At 44.3% G+C, this 19610-nt stretch overlaps 1 protein-coding gene across 2 annotated transcripts in view; it reads right to left on the bottom strand.

The window, feature by feature from the left end:
• GATB (glutamyl-tRNA amidotransferase subunit B) overlaps window positions 1-19610 on the bottom strand; it is a 78968-nt gene that overhangs the window by 45910 nt on the left and 13448 nt on the right. Inside the window, exons 3-5 of one of the 2 annotated variants that reach the window (XM_019722812.2) lie at window positions 4090-4203; window positions 893-1091; window positions 351-473 (exon numbers count right to left, since the gene is read on the bottom strand). In XM_019722812.2, coding sequence (XP_019578371.2) covers window positions 351-473; window positions 893-1091; window positions 4090-4203 — 436 coding nt within the window. The remainder of the gene's footprint in view (window positions 1-350; window positions 474-892; window positions 1092-4089; window positions 4204-19610) is intronic. The other variant, XM_074338446.1, reaches the window with a different exon arrangement.

Below are 19610 nucleotides of genomic sequence, written 5' to 3'. Positions count from 1 at the left end.
TGCTGAGAAAGATGAAACTGCTCAAACACACTACTTGACTCGCCCTCACAACACTGCTGCCCGCAGCCGGGAGCGAGCCTCTAGCCCTGTGACTCCTAATCTCACACTGTTGGGCTCAGAGCCTCTGCACGGTTTTGTTAGTGTGTTTACTTTGGCTGGGGGCTCAGGAAAGGAACCAAGGAGAATTCTAAGAAAAAATACAAAACAAAACAACCAGGAATGCAAGAAGCTGAAAAAGGGACGTAAACTATCTCCATGTAGCTGACGCAGAGGATAAACTTAACTGCGACCAGATCTAGGAAGCAGAAAGGGAGAAGGTACAGGAAGGACACTGCTTGGGTGGCTTCTACCTGCCATGTTGGCCTGGCTGGTCCCCAGGGTTTGAAGTATCAGCTGCAGCTCCCTGACGGCTGTTGCCGCCTCTTCTCCACAGGACATGTCCGGCTCCAAGACCACTTCCAGAAGGCCAACTCCTGCCAAACAAGAGGCAGAGTCAGCCTGACTGAAGCTGTCCAATGTGATGGGCAGATACGTCAGGCTGAAGTCTGCGGAAAAACCTGCATTACTGAAGGATTCTCAAAGTGGGTCTCAGCCTCTGAATGGTTTCTCTCTTTCCCCTCACTGTTTGATTTTCAACTCTGCTTAAGATATGACGCTGCTGGGTCCGTGACTAGGTGTCTGCGCTTGCCTCCTTTTAGGGGTGGGCTGTTAGCAAGCCCAACAGCCATCACAGGGTAAGCCGTACTCTCTAATGAGCTACGCAGTACCAATGCTGACATTTGGATCCCCATCTGTCAGGCTCTGGGGCCTGTGTCCTCAGTCAGTTTGGGGAAACTCTGGAGGAGAAGAGGGGGGGCTGAGAGGAAAAGTAACGGGAAGTCTCCAAACCTACCCGCTCTGTTCAAGTCAATGAGCGTCTGAGACCGCAGGTCATCGTGGAGGCTTTTGCCACTGTCTTGCTCCAGCTGGATCTGCTTGATCCTCACTGTTTTGTTGATCACCTGACTCCGCTTCTTCCCCGCGTAGACGCTGTACGCCAAGCTCCCATTCACCGCGATCGGCAGCCTCTGCTGGGTAATTTGGTAGCCTGCCTGCACACAAACATGGCTTATACAGTAAGTGGTTCGTAAAAAGCGGGGCCCAGTTTACTAATCTTTTTCACGTCACAAAACTATAGGCTTATGGAAAAACACAAAATAAAAGTTAAAATAGGGAAAAAAGGAGAAGAGAAATTAGTTTATGCATTGCAGCCATAATTTAGCCTGGCTCTTCTGGTACTTCCCATTCTCCCTTACTTTCCCTGGATGCCCCCGCATCCCCAGTAATGATGCAATAAACAACACGAATCCCATCTTCCCTACTGAAGTACCATTTGGGGGATTAACAATAATCTCACTGTCAGAGGCTTCTAAGAAAAGAATATATTGTTTCCACTTAGCTCATTAGCCTAAACCCTGCATCTGATTACTGGGCTCCTGACAGACCGTCCTTACTCGGAAGTGCTGGCTAAGCATTTTGCTATCTGCTCTCCGCACGGCTGACAGCAGCTGCTGGAGTGTTTAAGCTTGCTTTGTTCCTGCTCTTTAAGCTAACCAATCATGCCAGCTGCCCTCCCTGACCCAACTTCCCTTGTTCCTCTACCAGAAAAGGATGGGACACTCACGCTCAGCTAATGGAAAGCATGTAGTACTAAAATACTGACAGATGTTGCAAGGACTCCCTCACCTCCTTCTAAGTGGAGAGGAAGAATTACTTTCAAATGTACGTACGCATCAACACACACTAAAGAGATGGCAGGTCAATACGGGGAACTGGAGAAGCACAGAGAATAACAGCCGAGGCACCTGCAGTGCTTGGCAGGGTCCCAGACTCTGTGTTCTCAGTACTTTACACCTTTTAATTAAAGTTGATTGGGGTGACAATTGTTAGTAAAGTTACATAGGTTTCAGGTGGACAATTCTGTAATACATCAACTATATATCACAATGTGTGTTCACCACCCAGAGTAATTTCTCTTTCCATCACCATATATTTGATTCCTTTTACCTTCATCTACCTCCCCTGTGTTCCCTTACCCTCTGGTAACCCTCATACACTGTGCATGGGAATGCAGACTGGTGCAGCCACTATGGAAGGCAGTGTGGAGGTTCCTCAAAAACTTAAGAGTAGAATTACCATATGACTCAGCAATCCCTCTCCTGGGTATCTACCCAAAAAATCTGAAAACATTTATCTGTAAAGCTATATGTGCTCCGATGTTCACTGCAGTTTACTTATGGTGGCCAAGACATGGAAACAACCAAAGTGTCCCTCGGTAGATGACTGGATAAAGAAGATGTGGTATATATACACAACGGAATACTATTCGACCATAAGAAAAGATGAAATACCATTTGCAACAACATGGATGGATCTTGACGTTATTACACTAAGCGAAATAAGTCAGACAGAAAAAGTCAAGAACCATGAGTTCACTGATATGTGGTATATAAAACCAAAAACAACAGAAGAACAAGACAAATGAAGAAACAAAAACTCATAGACACAGACAATAATACTTCACACCTTTTAATCCTCACGACAACCCTCGGAGGAAGGTACAAGGCACAGAAGGGGTTAAGGGCCTTGTCCAGAGCCACAGAGCTGGTAAGTATCAATGTTGGGATTTGAACTCAGATGGTCTGGCTCCAGAGTCTGTGCTTGGACACCGGGCCAGCATTTTTCAGACTTCAGCTGTATCAGAATCACGAGTCAGACTGGTCAAAACACAGATGGGCTCCACCTGAAGAGTTTCTGATTCTGCTGTCCTGGGTGGCACCTGAGAGATGCCGATACTAGAGACCTGGGGGCCACACTTTGAGAACCACCACATTAGTCCAACTCATTCTCTGTGCTGAAATAGGAAGTTTCAATTTGTAAACACTAAACTGAGTAGAGCTGCCAAAGGAAATACAAGATGCTCAGTTAAATTCGAATTTGACAAATTTGAATAAATGGCTTATTCACATAAACAACGAATACTTTTTTAGTATAAGTATGTCCCATGTGATACCTAATAACACTGAGCTACCTGGGCCCGACAGAACAGAAGGCCACAGAATATGAAAACACCTCATTTTAGTCACTTATTGCTAAGTCTGCCACCTTCACAAAACTGGTTATCACTCTAAAAAAATGAAAAAAGTGCAGGTTCATTTTCACCACCCTACCAAGCAGTAGAACTTACTAAAAGGCTGGCAGCTAGAGGGAAAAGCAGCAACTAAGGAATCCGGGTTTAGTATTTTTTACTTAATTCCCCTCCTGCTCTCACCTACCAAAAAACCGCTCACCCCAATCTCCAGGTCAAGGAGAAGAATGTGAAGCAATAGCATCACTACCGTTTTTCTAAATCTTAAGAAGAGCCACACTTACTATCAGAGGCTCCAATCAAATGAAACATTATTTTGGGAAACGCATTCAATGTTACAATTTTGGTTCCCTGCAATAATATGAAAATTGGCTCTAGTGCACACTGGCTTCTCTTAAAGGAAAAAAACGGTCTAATTTTAAGGAAAAACCAGGTTAATATTGGGTTTACCGCTCAACCGATGACTGTGGTTAGTCCGGGCTTCTGGGTCATGTTTCTGCTTACTATCGTCCACTTACTTGCTCCTTGGGAGATGACAGAAATATCTCCAAAGGTGACAGTCCTATTATTGGCAACTTTAGCTTCAGAGAGGGAAGCTATCTCTCTTGTCTACAGAGCTACGGCACGCATTTACTATTGCATCAGCCAGAGTTAGCTTCTGTCCTAACAGGCAATTAGTGCCAAACACCACGGCGGGGCTGAGACTGGGAACACGGGTTTCTTCTCGTCCCTGTTCAATTACGTGGGAGCCACCAGAAGCATGAGGCTAAGCGAGGAGTCAGCAATCAGGACAATTGCATCCAATCTGGTAAACATCGGGGGGCACCTGCCTTCATCAGGGCTGGGCAGAACTTCCCGCTGAGATGGACCATGTTCTGAGGGAGAACGCGGCACAGCCCTCCTCCCTGCCTCCAGCCCCCCAACTCTGAGGACACAGAGGGCGGACCACAAAGCATACGTACAGGGAGGTCTGCATAGAAGTAGTGCTTCCTGTCGAACAAGGACTTCCTGTTTATGTGGCAGTTCAGGGCCAGGCCTGTCATCACTGCCGCCTCCACGCACCTCCTGTTGAGAACCTGTGGAAACACAACACACAGCTCTTCTCAGATCCGCAGGCTGAACAAATGTTTCTCCCACACACCGACAACCTCTCTGAATATTCAATTTGGCCCTTCAAAGGGCATTATCAACGGGTTCTGTGTGTGGGCAGCTCCAGTTCACAAGCCGACTCTGTCTGGGTTCTAACCCAGAAAACTTTAAATGAAAAAGAAAATGCATGTGGCAGGGGGTCCCACTGGGCAGCTAATGAACTGCCACCTCAGGGATCCTTTCCCCCAATACCTGGCATTAAAGTTAACGGGGAGGGTTCCCAGAAAAGCTCAGCAGAGTGGTTACTACATGGAATACATTTAATCTCATTCCCTTTGCTAGCAGAACAAGGAGCCAGTTAGAATACACGAGAGGCACTGACTCCTGAGAGGAGGATCCAAGAAGCAGCTCTGCAAACAACCTCAGGGAGGTTGAAAAATATTTTGACAGAGAAAGAATGGACTTCTGGAAACTACAGGGCCATGGCCGTTCCCTCGAGGGCTGGGAAATGTGGCACACCTGCCTCCTTGCTTTCACTCTATGCATGCCCAGCCCCCTGAAGAGGGAGTCTGAGCGCACCCTGTATCGGACTTTCCTTGACCTACTGGCCCCTCCAGGGCGCTGGGAGTTCAGGAGTTCCTTCTGGATCCCACCTTGCCCTACTTTCAGGAGCCGATGGATGGCCAAGAAATGGTTGGCAACTTCCCAGCCCAAAAAGGACGTGAAAAGCTTTGAAGAAATTTTTTCGGGGGGTGGGGTGGGGAGTGGGATAAGATAAAAAACTAGACATAGGAGAAAGAGCAGTACGTTCTGGAGACAGGTCCCAATCTCACTTCTTCTACGTATGTATACAAGTATACACAGCTGCATGACTAGAAGCCCAGTCTCCTCATCTCTGAAGCAGGGATCTCATCTCTACCTTGTGGAGTGGACAAAGGATCAGCTAGAAAAGCTACTCTCTAGTTCATTTCCCCCACTGGGAAATTGTTGAGGACATTGTGCTTACTGATGAAACATATTTCTGGTTTTTTTATTATAATATTTATAACGTTCTTTAGTATACTTAGTATAGTATTATTTATATAGGGCTTTCCAGTGAAACATTTTCACATCCACCATTTTATTTCAGCCTCACAGCAACCCTATAAAGACAGAATTTGTATTATTTCCATTTTTCAGAAAAAGACGAATTAAGACCCAGAGATACTGAGAGACTCGCCCGAATCACAGAGTTGGCACACGGGAAAGCTAGCTCTAACGTCCACCCATGCCCTTGCCCAGAGGGTGACAGAATCCCTGTGGTTTAGGGACTGCTTCTCCGGGCTGGGGCAATGCGTGCGGCTCCCCAACACAGGCATAACTTATTGATCAAACACAGATTTCAGAAACAAATCTGCACCACAGAATGTGAGAGGCAGCTCTACTTATGACAACACGCAGCCCACACACGAGAACCCAAACAGCCAAACGCCCTCCTGGCAGCAGCATCGCATGTCTTTTTTTCCTTTTTTTTCTCCAGAAGCCAGGTTACAAAACGGAGCCACCTCACAGCTTCTACTCGGAGTTCTTCATTCTGGGCCAAATTATATTGTCAGCTCTGCAGTAATAATGGTTTTCATGAAAAGATGTGTGTGGTGGGAGAACAAGATGCTCTAATTACTGATGTTTTCACTTGCTAATGTTTGGCATTTTCTGAACAGTTGTTACTGCAACACAAGTATCGCTGGTGGAGACTGCTGCCAAGTTCAGGCCTGACGATTCGGGTCAAGGCACAGCGACCGCAAGGCTGGTGTCCCGGCCTCGGGCCCTTCTCTTCCTGGGCCACAGAATGGGCTCACTTGTAAACTGCCTGACTTGCTAGTCTGGACCAGTTCTTGCTTTACTACTCCCACCATTTTTCTAACCACTGCCTTCCCTCTCATCTCTGGCCAATCAACCTGCTGCCTCCTAGGAATGAAGAGAACCGAGGTTTGTTTTGCTGGCTTATTTCTAAGCATGCATTGCTAATAAACTCACTCTGCCTGGCAGGCACTAGGAGAGCGCAGAATTGAGGGTGATTGCAGAGTCTCACTGTGCCTATGTGCAAACAAGTAACAGGCACTTGGTAAACCATCCATTTCCTAAGAATAAGAATGCAGCAAAACACAAACATTGCAGTGATATTGAATATACTTTAATCTTCTTTGGACGACTGAGAAGGCTTGAGGTACTTCAGGGTCAGAATTATAAGCATCAATCATCACCACACCACCATTGCAGAGAGGGGCTAGTAAATAGAGAGAGCCAGTTAAAAGAATGCCAAGGAGAAAAGGATTTATTATGGTCTTAGTCAAGCTGCTTATGACCGGTGGAGGTCTAGGTCAGCATGCTCTCATGCAGGACTGGGAAATTCAACTTGAGCTGTCTTCATTCCAAAACATTTCTTAAATGTCTATAAAGTACTAGGCTTTAAGGATCCAGAGGTAAACAGGACCTTGTCACCGGCCTTAGTGAATCTGCAATGGGACACAAACCTGCTGTACCTCCAACATCCTTCTCCAATTCATCTTCCACATGAGGACGATCCTGCTCAAAATGCACATCGTACAGCCTTCTCTTGCCTAAAATCACTCAACAGCCCCAATGTCCACATGACAAAGGCTGAGCTCTTACATGATCCAGCTCCTGTCTACCGTGTTTCCCCGAAAATAAGATGTAACCGGAAAACAAGCCCTTGCAGGGTTTTCCAGGATGACACCCCCCTGAACATAAGCCCTAATGCGCCTTTTGGAGCAAAACTTCATATAAGACCTGGTCTTATTTTCGGGGAAACATGGTACATCTTCAGTTTCATCTCCTATCACTTTCCCGCCCCCACCTACACCCCCCCACACACGGTCCAGTTCTCCTGTGTAAACCATGCTGACTGCTGACTCTCCCTATTCCTTCCCATTCAAAATCTAGGGAGATGTCACCAAATCTGTGCAACCTTCCTTACTATCCTTCCTAGGTACCTCCCTGACCTTCTGCACACTTCCATTGGTGTTTATATCACAGTGCATTGAACTTGTTTATGTATATTTCCGTTACACTGAGTTTCATGAGGATGGGAACTGCTGTTCATCCTGACTCCAGAGCTTCATATAGAACTAAGAAATAGTGGTGCTCAATCCCTGTGTGAACTGAAATGAGGAGGGAGGTGATGGACCTGAAGGGAAGGTTTCAGAGAGGCAGTAATGCCTGAAGCCCCTCTAAGGTGTTACCTGCCACTTGCTAGATTTCAAACTTCTTTCTGCAAGTGCCCTGAAGCAACAACCAATCATGTATGATATGATCAAAAAGGCACCTCAAAAACTTAAAAGCCTAACTTGTCCTTAAAGCATACTCCAGAATTTCCTTTGTAGTGAACATAAGGATGCCTTGTGACTACAAGGCATCTCAGGGTTAGCGGCAGCAACCCTGTGGAAGGAAAGCAACGGTCCTGGGAACCCACACAGCACCCCCCCCTCAGCGGAGCCTGAGGAGACGTCACTCCGGCTTCAGGGAAAGGAGGTACGTGCACTGCGCCATGTCTGGAGGTGTGCTACGCGCATCACACACATTTGCCGTTTCGTCCTCTCATCCGTCCTATGAGCCGACTCTGTCTGATCCTCATCTTATAGCTAATGAAGGGGATCATGAAGATTAAGTGATTGGACCAAGGTGACAGGGACAGTAAGAGGCAGAACCAGGGAGTCAGACCCCCCAGAAGCCAGGCTCTCAACTACCACACTCTGTCTTAAGCCTCCAAAGACTGAAAAGTGCGAGTGTTAGCAAGACTAACATGTGGCCACGACTCCAGAGCAGCAACTCAAACTAAATCCTGCTGTAGAAAAGCGAAGGCAGATTTTGTTCCTAACAGTTTCTTCTCGCCACTTTCTATCTCTATAGGTTTGTTTTCAGATGTTGAGCTCCTTGAGGGCAAGCACTGTATTCTTTTAACTTTGTGAAGCGTTCAATACCGCCTTTGGCATGCGGGGGTTTGATAATGAGTGGGTGGACACAGGCTTTCTCCATCAGCAGGCGCGTGTGATGGCTAGACTTCAGGCAGCCCTAGACACAGCACCCATAAAACGACTTACTGAATAAGTAAAGAGGCTCCTTCTTGTATTTAATCAGAAGACAAGGAAGGTATGACAGGTAGAGGCAGGAGATAGTCAACAAATTTCATGACTAGCAGTGAGAGCGAGGGGGCAGATCATGGCCAGGGCAGCACACAGGGGTGAGGACTAGTGCGTGGTTTTTAAAAAGAATCACTTGTTTGGCTTGTTTGTGAAACATGAGTAGTGCTGCAAGCACAACCTGTTTAGAAACTAAAGTACGTCCAGAGGATAAGGCAGCATAAACAGCCCAGAAACGTGTATGAGACCTCCAAGGACACATTGTGACCCCAATTTGAGAAACAGTTTTCTAGATTTAAGACTTATTTAGCCTAACCACACATTTCCTGACCTCTGAGTATCACGAACTACGTATAAGGACAACTCCCAAAACATCTTTAATGAAAAAGAGAAATCACCGAGTTCTACACATTCTATTTTCTTAGCAATCTTGACTTTTCCTCTCCTCCCAAATCCTCTGGTTTAATTCAGGCTCCCATTCAAACATCAGCCCCTCCAACCAAGACTTCTGTACTAAACACCTGGCTCGGGTTCTCTGCCTCCACCTTACTCCTCTCATCTCTCCTCCACACCCGCTCAGGAGTGGCCTTTCTAAAGGATAAATGTGTTCAAGTAATTCCCCTACTTAGAATCCTTCCTCACTGCTCCTCACCACTAAAAGGATACAGGGCAAGTGCGCGGCGGAGTCTCCACTGCCTTTGGTGACTTACCCCCGACTACCTTCCAGCTCCCTCTTCCTCCTTGGCCCCAAACCCAAAGGCCCCGATGCAACCATGCACGTGACATACTTTTGTACAAACTGCTGCGTCTCCTGGTAACGCCCTTCTTCTTCATCCACTTCAGCAAGACCTTAGTACCTGCAAGACTCCTGGATGTCCTGCCACTGCCCTAGTCTGTTGGTCCTTCTTCTCAGCTCCCATACACGCTGGTAAAGCACTGTCTCCCCACCTAGACGGAGCTCCCTGAGGGCAGTCAAGCCATTTTATCTTATGCTTCTTTGCCCCATTATCTATTTGTAATGTGAAGCTGAGTAAACATTAACTGAGGTGATGAATAATTTAACATTCCCTTTATCAACAACATCCATAAGCTTCATTATGAAATAAAAGCAAAATGGTTCCATAAAATATATGTGTCAGGAAAAACAAAACCACCCTCATTGTATAAAACAGAACCCATTTAATGCAGAGACTTTACTCCACAGGTGATGGAAGAGCTGAGATGCCAGAGGACACAGTGAGGCAACTTAGGAGATTCTCAGCAGCAGGAAGCCATGCCGCCTCAGTGTGCAGGGAGGGGGGCCGAGAGAAGCAGCATCACTAGAGCCTGGGAATGGGGCACCCAGAGGATGCTGGAAACATGGTGGCTCTGTCTCCCTCGACAGGACCCATCTACTACCAGAGATGTTGCCGGAAGAAGAGAGGAACGGAGAAATACCCTGCAGCTTCTTTCCTCCCACTTCGAGTCTTTCATCAGAGCCTGCCATTGGCCCAACCCGTCAGAAGCCAGCTGACCGAGGCACTAGGAACTGCAGCCTGCGGGGAGCGGCCCTCCTCCCCCAACCCCAATACCTGGAAGAGCAGGGGAATCGTGAGGCGTGGATGTGAGGACATTTAGGCCATGACTGCACAGCAAACACATTTTTACACTCACTTCTATGGCTTTTTCTGTTGATAAATAGCTAAACGATAAAACGATGGCACTCTCAAGTCTGTCCAACATACAACTGAACATTCTGTGGACTCTTTTTTCACATACTGGGAGCCAAGAATTATGAAATGCTACTAATTTATAAGGAGCACTTGTGATAACTCTACTTGGGTTGAACTGAACTCTAAGTCAACATTAACTATTAGGAAAGGATTTGCTAAGCAAATTACAGAATAAAAAAGATTGCATAACCTACTTAAGTCGATAAAATATTCCCTAACATGTTAGCATATTATGTGAAATTCTGTTAGTTACAAATAAATCTATTCACTAAGGTCAGCCACTGGGACCTATCCTGGGAAATATCTTGTGAGGTACTTCAAAGAAATAAAACTGCATGTCTCTCAAAATAGTCTGTAATTCACACCATTTTCCTCCCCTTCCTACTTGACCCTCAACTGGTGAGCCCACGGTACTGATACCCAAAGCTACCCCAATGGGCATCAGCAGCTCCTCAGGAAGCTGACATAACAGGACAAGACTAGCGTGCTCTCTGAAAATCCAGTTAGCAGTTCCTCTGGAGCATTAAAACAAAGACTACAAGGTGACGTTTTACAGAAAGTCCAAATGGCAGTTATTCTGTGAAACGAATGTTATATTTGACAAATCTGACGATTACGATACAGCACGGTGAATGCTTTAACGTATGAAGAGAAAGCAATTAAGATTTATTAAGTAAAAATAAGGCAGTAAAACAGCCTAACTACTAACCATAAATTTACCTCAAAGCATGAACTCCCTCTGATTCGTATTCAAAGCAAAAGTTGCCACATAGATAAATTTCCATTACGGTAGAGAAAATTGCTCCCCCACAGCCCTTCTCACCATTGAGCTCTTTTATCATCACCCAAAACCAATACGCACACTCTTGAGCTGTGATAATTAAGCTTGCTAACACTGGTCAGTTAAGACCATTTTTAAGTGGAATTTCACCATAAAAAGTTACCAGTTTAAGCAGATATTAAATATTTATATAGATATACCCACATAAATATGTATGTTCTTTGTGTCTAAACATGGGTATTACGTAGGGAAAAGGAGAAATGCTACATTTTCTCTTTTGTTTAAATCTCTTTCACAATGGAGGGGAAAAAATCAAATATCCATTTCACAGGAAACAATTGTTCAAAAGAAGAAGAGGACAGTTTGGCAGTTTCAGCCCTTCTTTAGCTCTACTGCTTCTCTCGGTTCCCAGGCCTCTCGCACCAATTCTACTACCCAGGACTGGTCAGAATGAAAGACAAGGATATTTCCTTGGTCCAAAGTGTCAGCAGGTCCAGTTTCCTCATCTGGGATTCCGTTCTCCTCCTGCCTCTGCCTACCTGGCAAGGTCAGGAGGGCTGGGGCTTGTGCCCACGGCCACCACCAGGGAGGGCTGGGAAGGGCAGCTTTTCGGGCCTTTGGCACCGGAACAATCTCTCTTGCTTTTCCATGGACCACTGGAATACTAAATTGGACATTCATCTCTGGGCTTGTAGGGACAAGAAGGAAAAGCCCTTGACCTTGGCAGCTCTGGCCCTGCCTCTATCCCGGTAAAGAGTTCTCACAGGGCATAGCCTGGTTTGCCGGGACTTCACTTTAGGGTTGGAGGCCAGTGGCCCAAAGACTATAGAGTTCATTTGTGGAGCCTCACACTGGGCCAGTTACCAAGTTAGGGAGGAAGGTCTGAGAGCGGCTGGCAGCCAGTAGAAAAGCCTGGGTGTGCAGGTTAACCTGTCTCTATTCCTCTTCCCACACCACTCCTAACAGTTACTAATTGGGCGTTACTCACTGGCAATTCACCTGCTCTCCAAGAAGACTTTCACTCACTGACAAACTAGGGCAAAACTGAGTCAGAAACACCGGAGTCTCCATCTCATCTCTCTTATTATCTGTACGACCTTGTGCAAATTACCTAACCTCTCTCGGCCTCGGTTTCCTTATCTGTTAAGGAAAAACTAGTTATTTTACAGGACTGTTTTGTGAGTTAAATAAAATTACTCAAGGCATGGTAGACATTTAGTAAATACTAGTTTCAGAACGGAAGTATTATTAAATGCAAAATGCCCATCTCAATTGAATCTTTCATAAGCAAGTTTTTCTAGGAAAGCTCCTGCTCGTGTGCCTGCTAATGAGAAAGGTCTAAACAGCTCCACAGATCCATTAGTCTGGATTTACAATCCAAAGTAAGGCACAACAGATGCTGAAATTATGTGTTATATCAACATAATATTTCCCCCTTAAATGATAAACAACACCTTTTGTGATAATTAGTGTTATCTCTAGTGGAACAGAGACCATATTTCTTAATGTCTCATGAAACTTATATTACATTTTCTCTGTTTTATAGTGAAGCAAAATTTTCCTGGATAACGCTGTATGCTTGCTAGAAAAAGCTCTCATTCTGAAGTGAAAAACACTATGTTTTAACAAGTCGATCTGTTATAAACTAGTTAATTGAGCCAATTTTTACTCCCATCTCATTGTTGCCGACCACACTTCTATGACTCCCTGTCTTCTGAGATAGCAGATGCTTCTGAAACTCAAAGTGAGTCTGTGGAGAAGAGATGCATGAAGGCATGAAGTAGACATGGGAATCAAGTTTTAAAAAAAATCATTGTTCTTTTGAATACTTTTTGAATGAAACTTTGGGATGGGGTCAGGATCTTGAACAGAGAAAAATGTCCCCCTCCTTTATCTCTGAATATTTGTCTTCCTCTTGTTCATAGCTTTTAGAAAGGCATGTTACTATTGAAAAAGCTAAAGCATACAAACCCATTCATTTTAGGTTGCCCCCACACCAAAACTACCAAGTCTCTTCTAACCAATCCTAAAATTTACTCACAAGACGACACCTGGAGATGCAAGGGAATGACAAACCATTTCATATTACTGACACTTCAAGAGTAATCAGTGATAATGATAAGAAACATCAATTTCATGAATGAAAAGCTCTACTGATTCCAAATGAGATCTACTTTCATCTTTATATAAAAGATGAGTATTAAGTTGAAAGGTTTGATTATTGCCAAGAAATGAAGCAACTGGTCTGAACCAACGGAACTCTAAGAAAGCCTAGCTAGGCAGTCACTATTGGTACGGAGAGAGAATTTGGTGGGCCAAGGCCTGTGAATGTCAAAAGTAAATTCCTAGAGACACATGCCACTCTGTCAAACGTGCTCCTGCTATGTCGTCAGCCCCCGGAATGTCCTGCGGCGACAACCTTTAGAAGACTGTATCAGGACCTAGGTTTTTGGGAAGAAAAATGATCTTAACTTTATGCATCCAACAGGAAGAGGGCATCTTGTTAGAGGCTTCATGGCAAGCCACGGAATCGTGGAGGTTAAAAGGAAAAAGTGAAAAGCCAAACTTTCATAGAGCAAAACCCCCTATTTCCTTAATTCTGTTCTTCAAGAGTAGCTAAAAGAACTGGCCTAGGTTTTTAAAAAATGTCAATGTCAGAGGAGGGAAGGGACGAAGGGAGGGAGACAGGGAAAGAGAGAAGGGGGTTAGAGAGAAATGGAAAGAAAAGGAAAAAAGGAAAGAAAAAATGAGACTGAAGAGTCATGACAACTAAATGCAATGTGTGTTCTTAGATTGGATCCTGATTAGGGAGAAGAAAATAAAGGACAATACTGAGACAAACGTGGAAACTGGAATATGAACTGTGTCTTAGATAACAGTGTTGTATCCATGTCAGCTTTCTTGACTGTGGTAATTATACAGTGATCATATAAGAGAAAGTTTTTGTCCCTAGGAAAGAGATGCTGAAATATTCAGGGATGAAGTGCCATGATGTCTGCAATTTACTCTCAAACAGATCATTCAAAAGGAAAAAACAACCTAAATGTGAGACGGATGTTCATTGTACTATTCTTTCAACTTTCTGTAAGTTTGAATGTTTTCAACATAAAAAGTGGGGGGGAGGGAGAAAGGAGTAGATAATTCTTATACCTGAGAGGATGGTGAGATGTTATAAGCGTGAAGGGGGAGAGAGAGCCCACAGGAGGCTGGAGCTATTTAAACTGATGCTAACTCGTAAAACCATACATATGGATCGTAAGTTTCCATTCACAGTTGCTGAAAAATCTGTTGTGGAAAAAGAAAATATTCTATCTACTGTATCTATCTAAAACTTTCTTATGCCATTATTAAGTGATGAGACATATTAAGACCCTTTGTGTAGGTAAAGAAGTATGCTGCAACTCTCTTAGTAACAGGTGAAAAAAAATCTGTTAACAGGGAGTTCTGTAATATATATATATATGTGTCTCCAGCATACAGCTATCTGCCCGCAGTGCATACACATACACACACACACATCTATATCTATCTATATAATCAAGAATATGAAAGGACGATTTGTTCTTTTACCTGGTAAAAATTAATTTTCCCCAATTATATCTATTTTAGTTGAAAATACTTTTATCTTCCCCCAAAGTTGTCTATGTATCTTGTTTTCTGTTAATGCTTCCATTCTGTTGCCTCACTATGTAAACATACATGTAATTTCTCAATTTGTGCTTCTCTGAAAGACATCTATGACTGAGAACTTTGTGTTAACGTCACTCATGCTGTGCTTTGTGCCATTTTAAGTTATTTCAGGTGAGTGTTAGTTACACAAGTAACACTCCCTGCCCAACTATGAAATGGAAGTATCTGTAATTATGTTTTACCGATGCAAAGGGAAGAATATGACTATCATAATAATATCAAATGACGTTCACATGCCACTTGAGAGTTTAAGAAGTGCTTTCATATACATTTAACTTCTCCGCATAGACTTAAACATGGAAGAGAACAAGCAATAAGATAAATAAGATAGTTAGCTGGCGGCGATAAGTAAACAAAGGTTATAAGTGACTACAGGCATCTTAAATGTTACAACCTGCTCAAAAGGAAACATTCCATGTGTTCTGTCAGAAATGAACAATTAGCACCCATAGCAGAGGGGAGCGCAGTTTGGTGCTCCATGCCGAGAATCGGAACCAGGCAATTCTCATTGCTTGTTTTAACTGGGCCCTGACTTCCCTGTGTCCTTGGGCAAGTCAGTAAGGCTCATGGTTTCTTCTCCTATCAATTGGGGTGGGAGCCCCTGACCTTGCTCACTGGGGTGGCCTATGAGTCGGCAAGTATCACCGAAAATTGACGACACTTGACAATCGCGTATGACTGCCCATCTGCATCTCCTACGAAAGCTGCAGAGCATGACAGAGACCCGACTGATTAGCTTCCTGCTTTTCTACTTGTGAAGGGAGAGTCATGCACCAAAATTTGGATCAGAATACTTTCAAGCCTCCTGGGAACACTACTGTTTTTTGATTCCCACTTACGCTCCCTGCCCCAGACTCAGGCCTTATAACAAGGACGCGACCAGTGGTGGGAGGCTGGGAAACATGGAGGCCCACTAGCAAGAACCTTGTGCCACAAGTAACAGAATGTGCCTCACAGGAGCCCCGCCTGACTACTCTAACTGTGCCAACATCACCAAGCCTACGCGCTTCATCTCTGGGGTGCCAATGGCAAAGTGACTTTCTCACCCTGCCAAGATTTTAAAAAGAGCTCAAGAAAAAAATTCCCCAAGATGCTGTAGTGAAGAGAATAGCCAACTCCTCCTCCCCGCCCCCCCCACCCCTGCCATGATACTAAATGTGAAGCTGACAATACATAAGAAAATGACTAAGTAAGAAAGGCCCATCCCAGTGGCCTCAGATGACCAGTGTATATACTTGTGGTGTGGAGAAAGAATTCCACAGAACCCACCCAAAAAGAGTACCTCACATCTACCCCCAGGCACAACGCAGACGCAGTGGAACTGGTTCATGCTTTCGAGAGCACCACTGGGCATGCTCCACTTTCCTGTCTCCATGTTTCCATGTGACTGGATTTTGCTCTTGACTCTAAATTCTTTTGTCCCCCAAAGAGGAGTGAATTTTTCTGACTAGTAACTTGGGGAAAAGGAACGAGCACACAGGTGTCGGCCCCTTGGCTGTGCATTTTTACCACAGGCCTCTAGTACAAATCATCCGAACACAGCCTACGTGAGGGCTTTTTGATCAGCACGCTCACAGAGCTGGTATATTCTGTTCTACTCTGGCCCCATGCCAGGCGTTCTCCGAGTGGAAGGCCTACAGTTTTGGGGAGCTGAGTTCAACTCAGGTAGAAAGTACTAGAAGCCATGCCATTTGCTATGTATCAAGTTACATTTTTCAATCAAGCTATTACTGGTAATAAAGCGGATATGTTCATCTCCATCTGTCTGACTTCTATGCTGATTTCTCAATTGGGTCTGGCTCAAGAGGGGAAGGGAGTATTGTTTTTATTGACTCCCTAAAACCGCACAACATCTTCCTGGAAACTCTTTTCTAGTCCTCATAAAACCAATCTAGAAACCCCCAGGGCCTCACCAATGACTCTGCAAAGCAGAAGAAACCCAAGAGGGCCCACTGCCGTGGCCAAGCATACACTTCCTGTGAGGGAAGAGCTTTCCCAGGTCCTCTGTAGCTTTTTAAGTTCTGAAACTGTCCATGGAAGAAAAATGAACGGTACCCAGCTGCATGACTTCAGGCTGCATGTTTATTACAGGCTTCCAGTATCAATCACCCCAACAAAGCCTGCATGAACTGCGTGAGTGTCAGAGACAAACACAGTGCCACAGCACACCGTTAGGTCATTTTTAACTACTACATATTTATATCAACACAAGACTCCTAAGCTTCAGTCCTCCTGGGCGTCTTTGGTAATATGTTTGTATTTTATTTTCTACACAGTCCCACCTCACTTTCTAGTTTTACAGAATTTGGGGTGTGTCAAATTCATGTAAAGAGTCAAGAGTACTAAGTATAGCACTCTGTCCTCAAACACGGCCCATTGTTACTGTGCTCAGTCTCCTGAACAAGCACGTATTTTGAGGGGAACACAAGCCTGCATGAGGGGATGCGGAAATGTGAGAAAAACCCTTTCCAAACACGTACTGAAGGTTTCTTCCTTGGCAAGGATTCTCTAGGGAGATGAGCATGCTGCCTAGAAACGTTCTCTCACCAGGAAGGAAGCACAGGGCCAGGTCAGAGAGGCACTCTGCAGGCCCAGGGGAGTCACTGGGAAAGGCGGCCAGACCAGGTTCCTGAGGCTCGCCATGGGCTCCTCCCCCAACAGCCAGCTGCTCTTCTTCATTCCATCCCATTGCTTTTTATGGTTCCCTGACAGTAAGGAGATGGCATCTTCACTTCCACACAGAGGGAAGGGAATGATGCATTAAGGATAACACTTTTTCTTTTTTGGGGGTTGGGGGTAAATGATGGCTTTTAAAGGCAATGGGTGAGACTGTGCAACTCTGCACAACTCGGGGGGAATTTGGAAAGAGCTCAATCACTTGATCTGTGTCTGTGACAAGAGGACAGATCAAATGAGCTGGGATGTGTACAGCTCTCAGCCTCAGCTGGTGTGCAGAACTGCAACATACACAACAGAGAAGAACTGCAATTAGAAGGGAGAGATACCATGGCGACAGAGCAAAGGAAGCCAGAGAGGTGGGAAGATGCCTTTGCTGGCCCATTCTGAGTCTCTGAGTCATCCACATTCACAGCCTGGGCCATAGCCCCAGCTACACGGCCACGTTCTGCAAGGTTTCAATCTTAGTCAAGTCTCAGCCCAGACTTTAGGTTAAAACAAAACAAAAAAGTCTTCTCTAAGAACTGATCTTCTTAAGTGTGCTCTCAGGCAGACTTGGGGTTCAAGTTTCCTAAGTCTGTGGTTCAGGAACCCCCAAGCGAAGTGAAAAAATAAACTTGAAAAATGGCCCTGGGTTTGACCTGGGGCATCTGGCAAAAGCCAATATAAAATCCCTTTGGAGAGACACATTCTCAGTCGAGCCACAAGATTCCCACTAATAAAGCCCTGTCAAACATGACTTCATAATCCAAAATTACAAAATACATAAGAAGATCATGTGCCATTAGCCAGAGTCAGCAGGCACACAAGAAGCAGAACAGCATAGCCCAAGAACTTCAGGTAATAGAATTACTGAGCACCGACTGTAAAATAAATAGACTTAAAATTATTAAAGAAATAAAGAACTGAATACATGAAAAAGGAACAAGATATTTCCCAAAAGACAGGAGAGATTTAAAATAGAAAAACAGACTTTCTATAAATGAGAGATATTCTCAGTGAAATAAAAAATTCAATGGATACCGTGTTTCCCCGAAAATAAGACCTAGCCAGACAATCAGCTCTAATGCGTCTTTTGGAGCAAAAATTAATATAAGACCCAGTCTTATTTTACTATACTATAAGACTGGGTCTTATATAATACTGGATCTTATGTTAATTTTTGCTCCAAAAGACACATTAGAGCTGATTGTCTGGCTAGGCTTTATTTTCGGGGAAACAGTCTGTTAAAGAGCAGAGTAGACCTAACAAAGAATTAGTGAAGAAGAAGAAAACGTAGAGAAAATTTCCCAGAATGAAGCACAGAGAAAAGATCCTAAAAGAATTTTCCATTATGATCACTATTTGCATTGTCATATGTAGAGCTGAAAGCTGCTCACAGTCAGGGCTGCTCTCTGAATGGTGGGTCTGGGGAAATGCAATGTGCAGGGCACTGGATTGGTGGCTAATTAAGTTGGATCTTCTTTTGCCCATTTCTTTTTCTGAATTAGCACTCTTTTCCTCTTTTCTCTCTCTCCACATTTAGATCTCTCACCCAGTGGTTACTGTAATAAGCAATGCATACGTACAATCAGTGTCAATGCCTGTATGTGTACAAGCATGTGGATGTACATCTATAAACATATCACATATACATTTAATAGCATTAATGTTTTGAGAGATATACACACACACACACATATCCATACTTGCAAAACAATAGCACCCACATATATCAGATTTCCAGCAACTCCAGCTACGGTGCAGCACAGACTGGAAGCTGAGCATTAAACTGGGAGGAAGAAACACAAACGTTCTAACCTGGGCCATGAAGAACTTGCATGACTATGGGAGTCACACAGCACTTCTCACGTCTGTGAAGTAAAAGGACTAAACGGAAATGATGTCCAGGACGTCTTCCTACTCTCCTCTCACATGGTTTCTGACTTCGAGAAGTTAAGTAGCTTTCCCACCATCCATGTACTTCACTTTGTAGCACAGGCCTCTACTCAGAGCCGTGTTATTTATATTAACAAATATGATAATCTGGCTTTCTGGGCTAGAGCAGATAAGAAATAATCATTCAGAAGTGAAAAATGAGCAAGAGGTTCCTAGAATCAAATATACTGACCGTAGCTTTAAAAAGGTGAAGGGCAGATGGCTGTAGTTACCAGGAAAAAGACTGGAACATGGAAACAGAAAAGAGTGGCTGCCATTAACCGTTTACTGTCTGGTCAGATAGCTTTCCACACCTCATTACCCTCGAAGGCTCCACTGTATTACAACACTGAGCAATGAACAATGGTGCTGGTAATCTTGAGTAATCAAGAAGAGGTTACCCGATCTAAAGGCAGAAAAGTCGAAAGCGCATTTTAGAAAGATTCCTATAAAGAGGTTACAAAATATCAAAAGGGCTT

Source organism: Rhinolophus sinicus, linkage group LG07 (assembly GCF_036562045.2).
Source record: "Rhinolophus sinicus isolate RSC01 linkage group LG07, ASM3656204v1, whole genome shotgun sequence".
In the NCBI taxonomy this organism is placed as follows: domain Eukaryota; kingdom Metazoa; phylum Chordata; class Mammalia; order Chiroptera; family Rhinolophidae; genus Rhinolophus; species Rhinolophus sinicus.
Note: the sequence above shows the minus strand (reverse complement) of the source record. Positions and strands in the feature narration are given on the sequence as shown.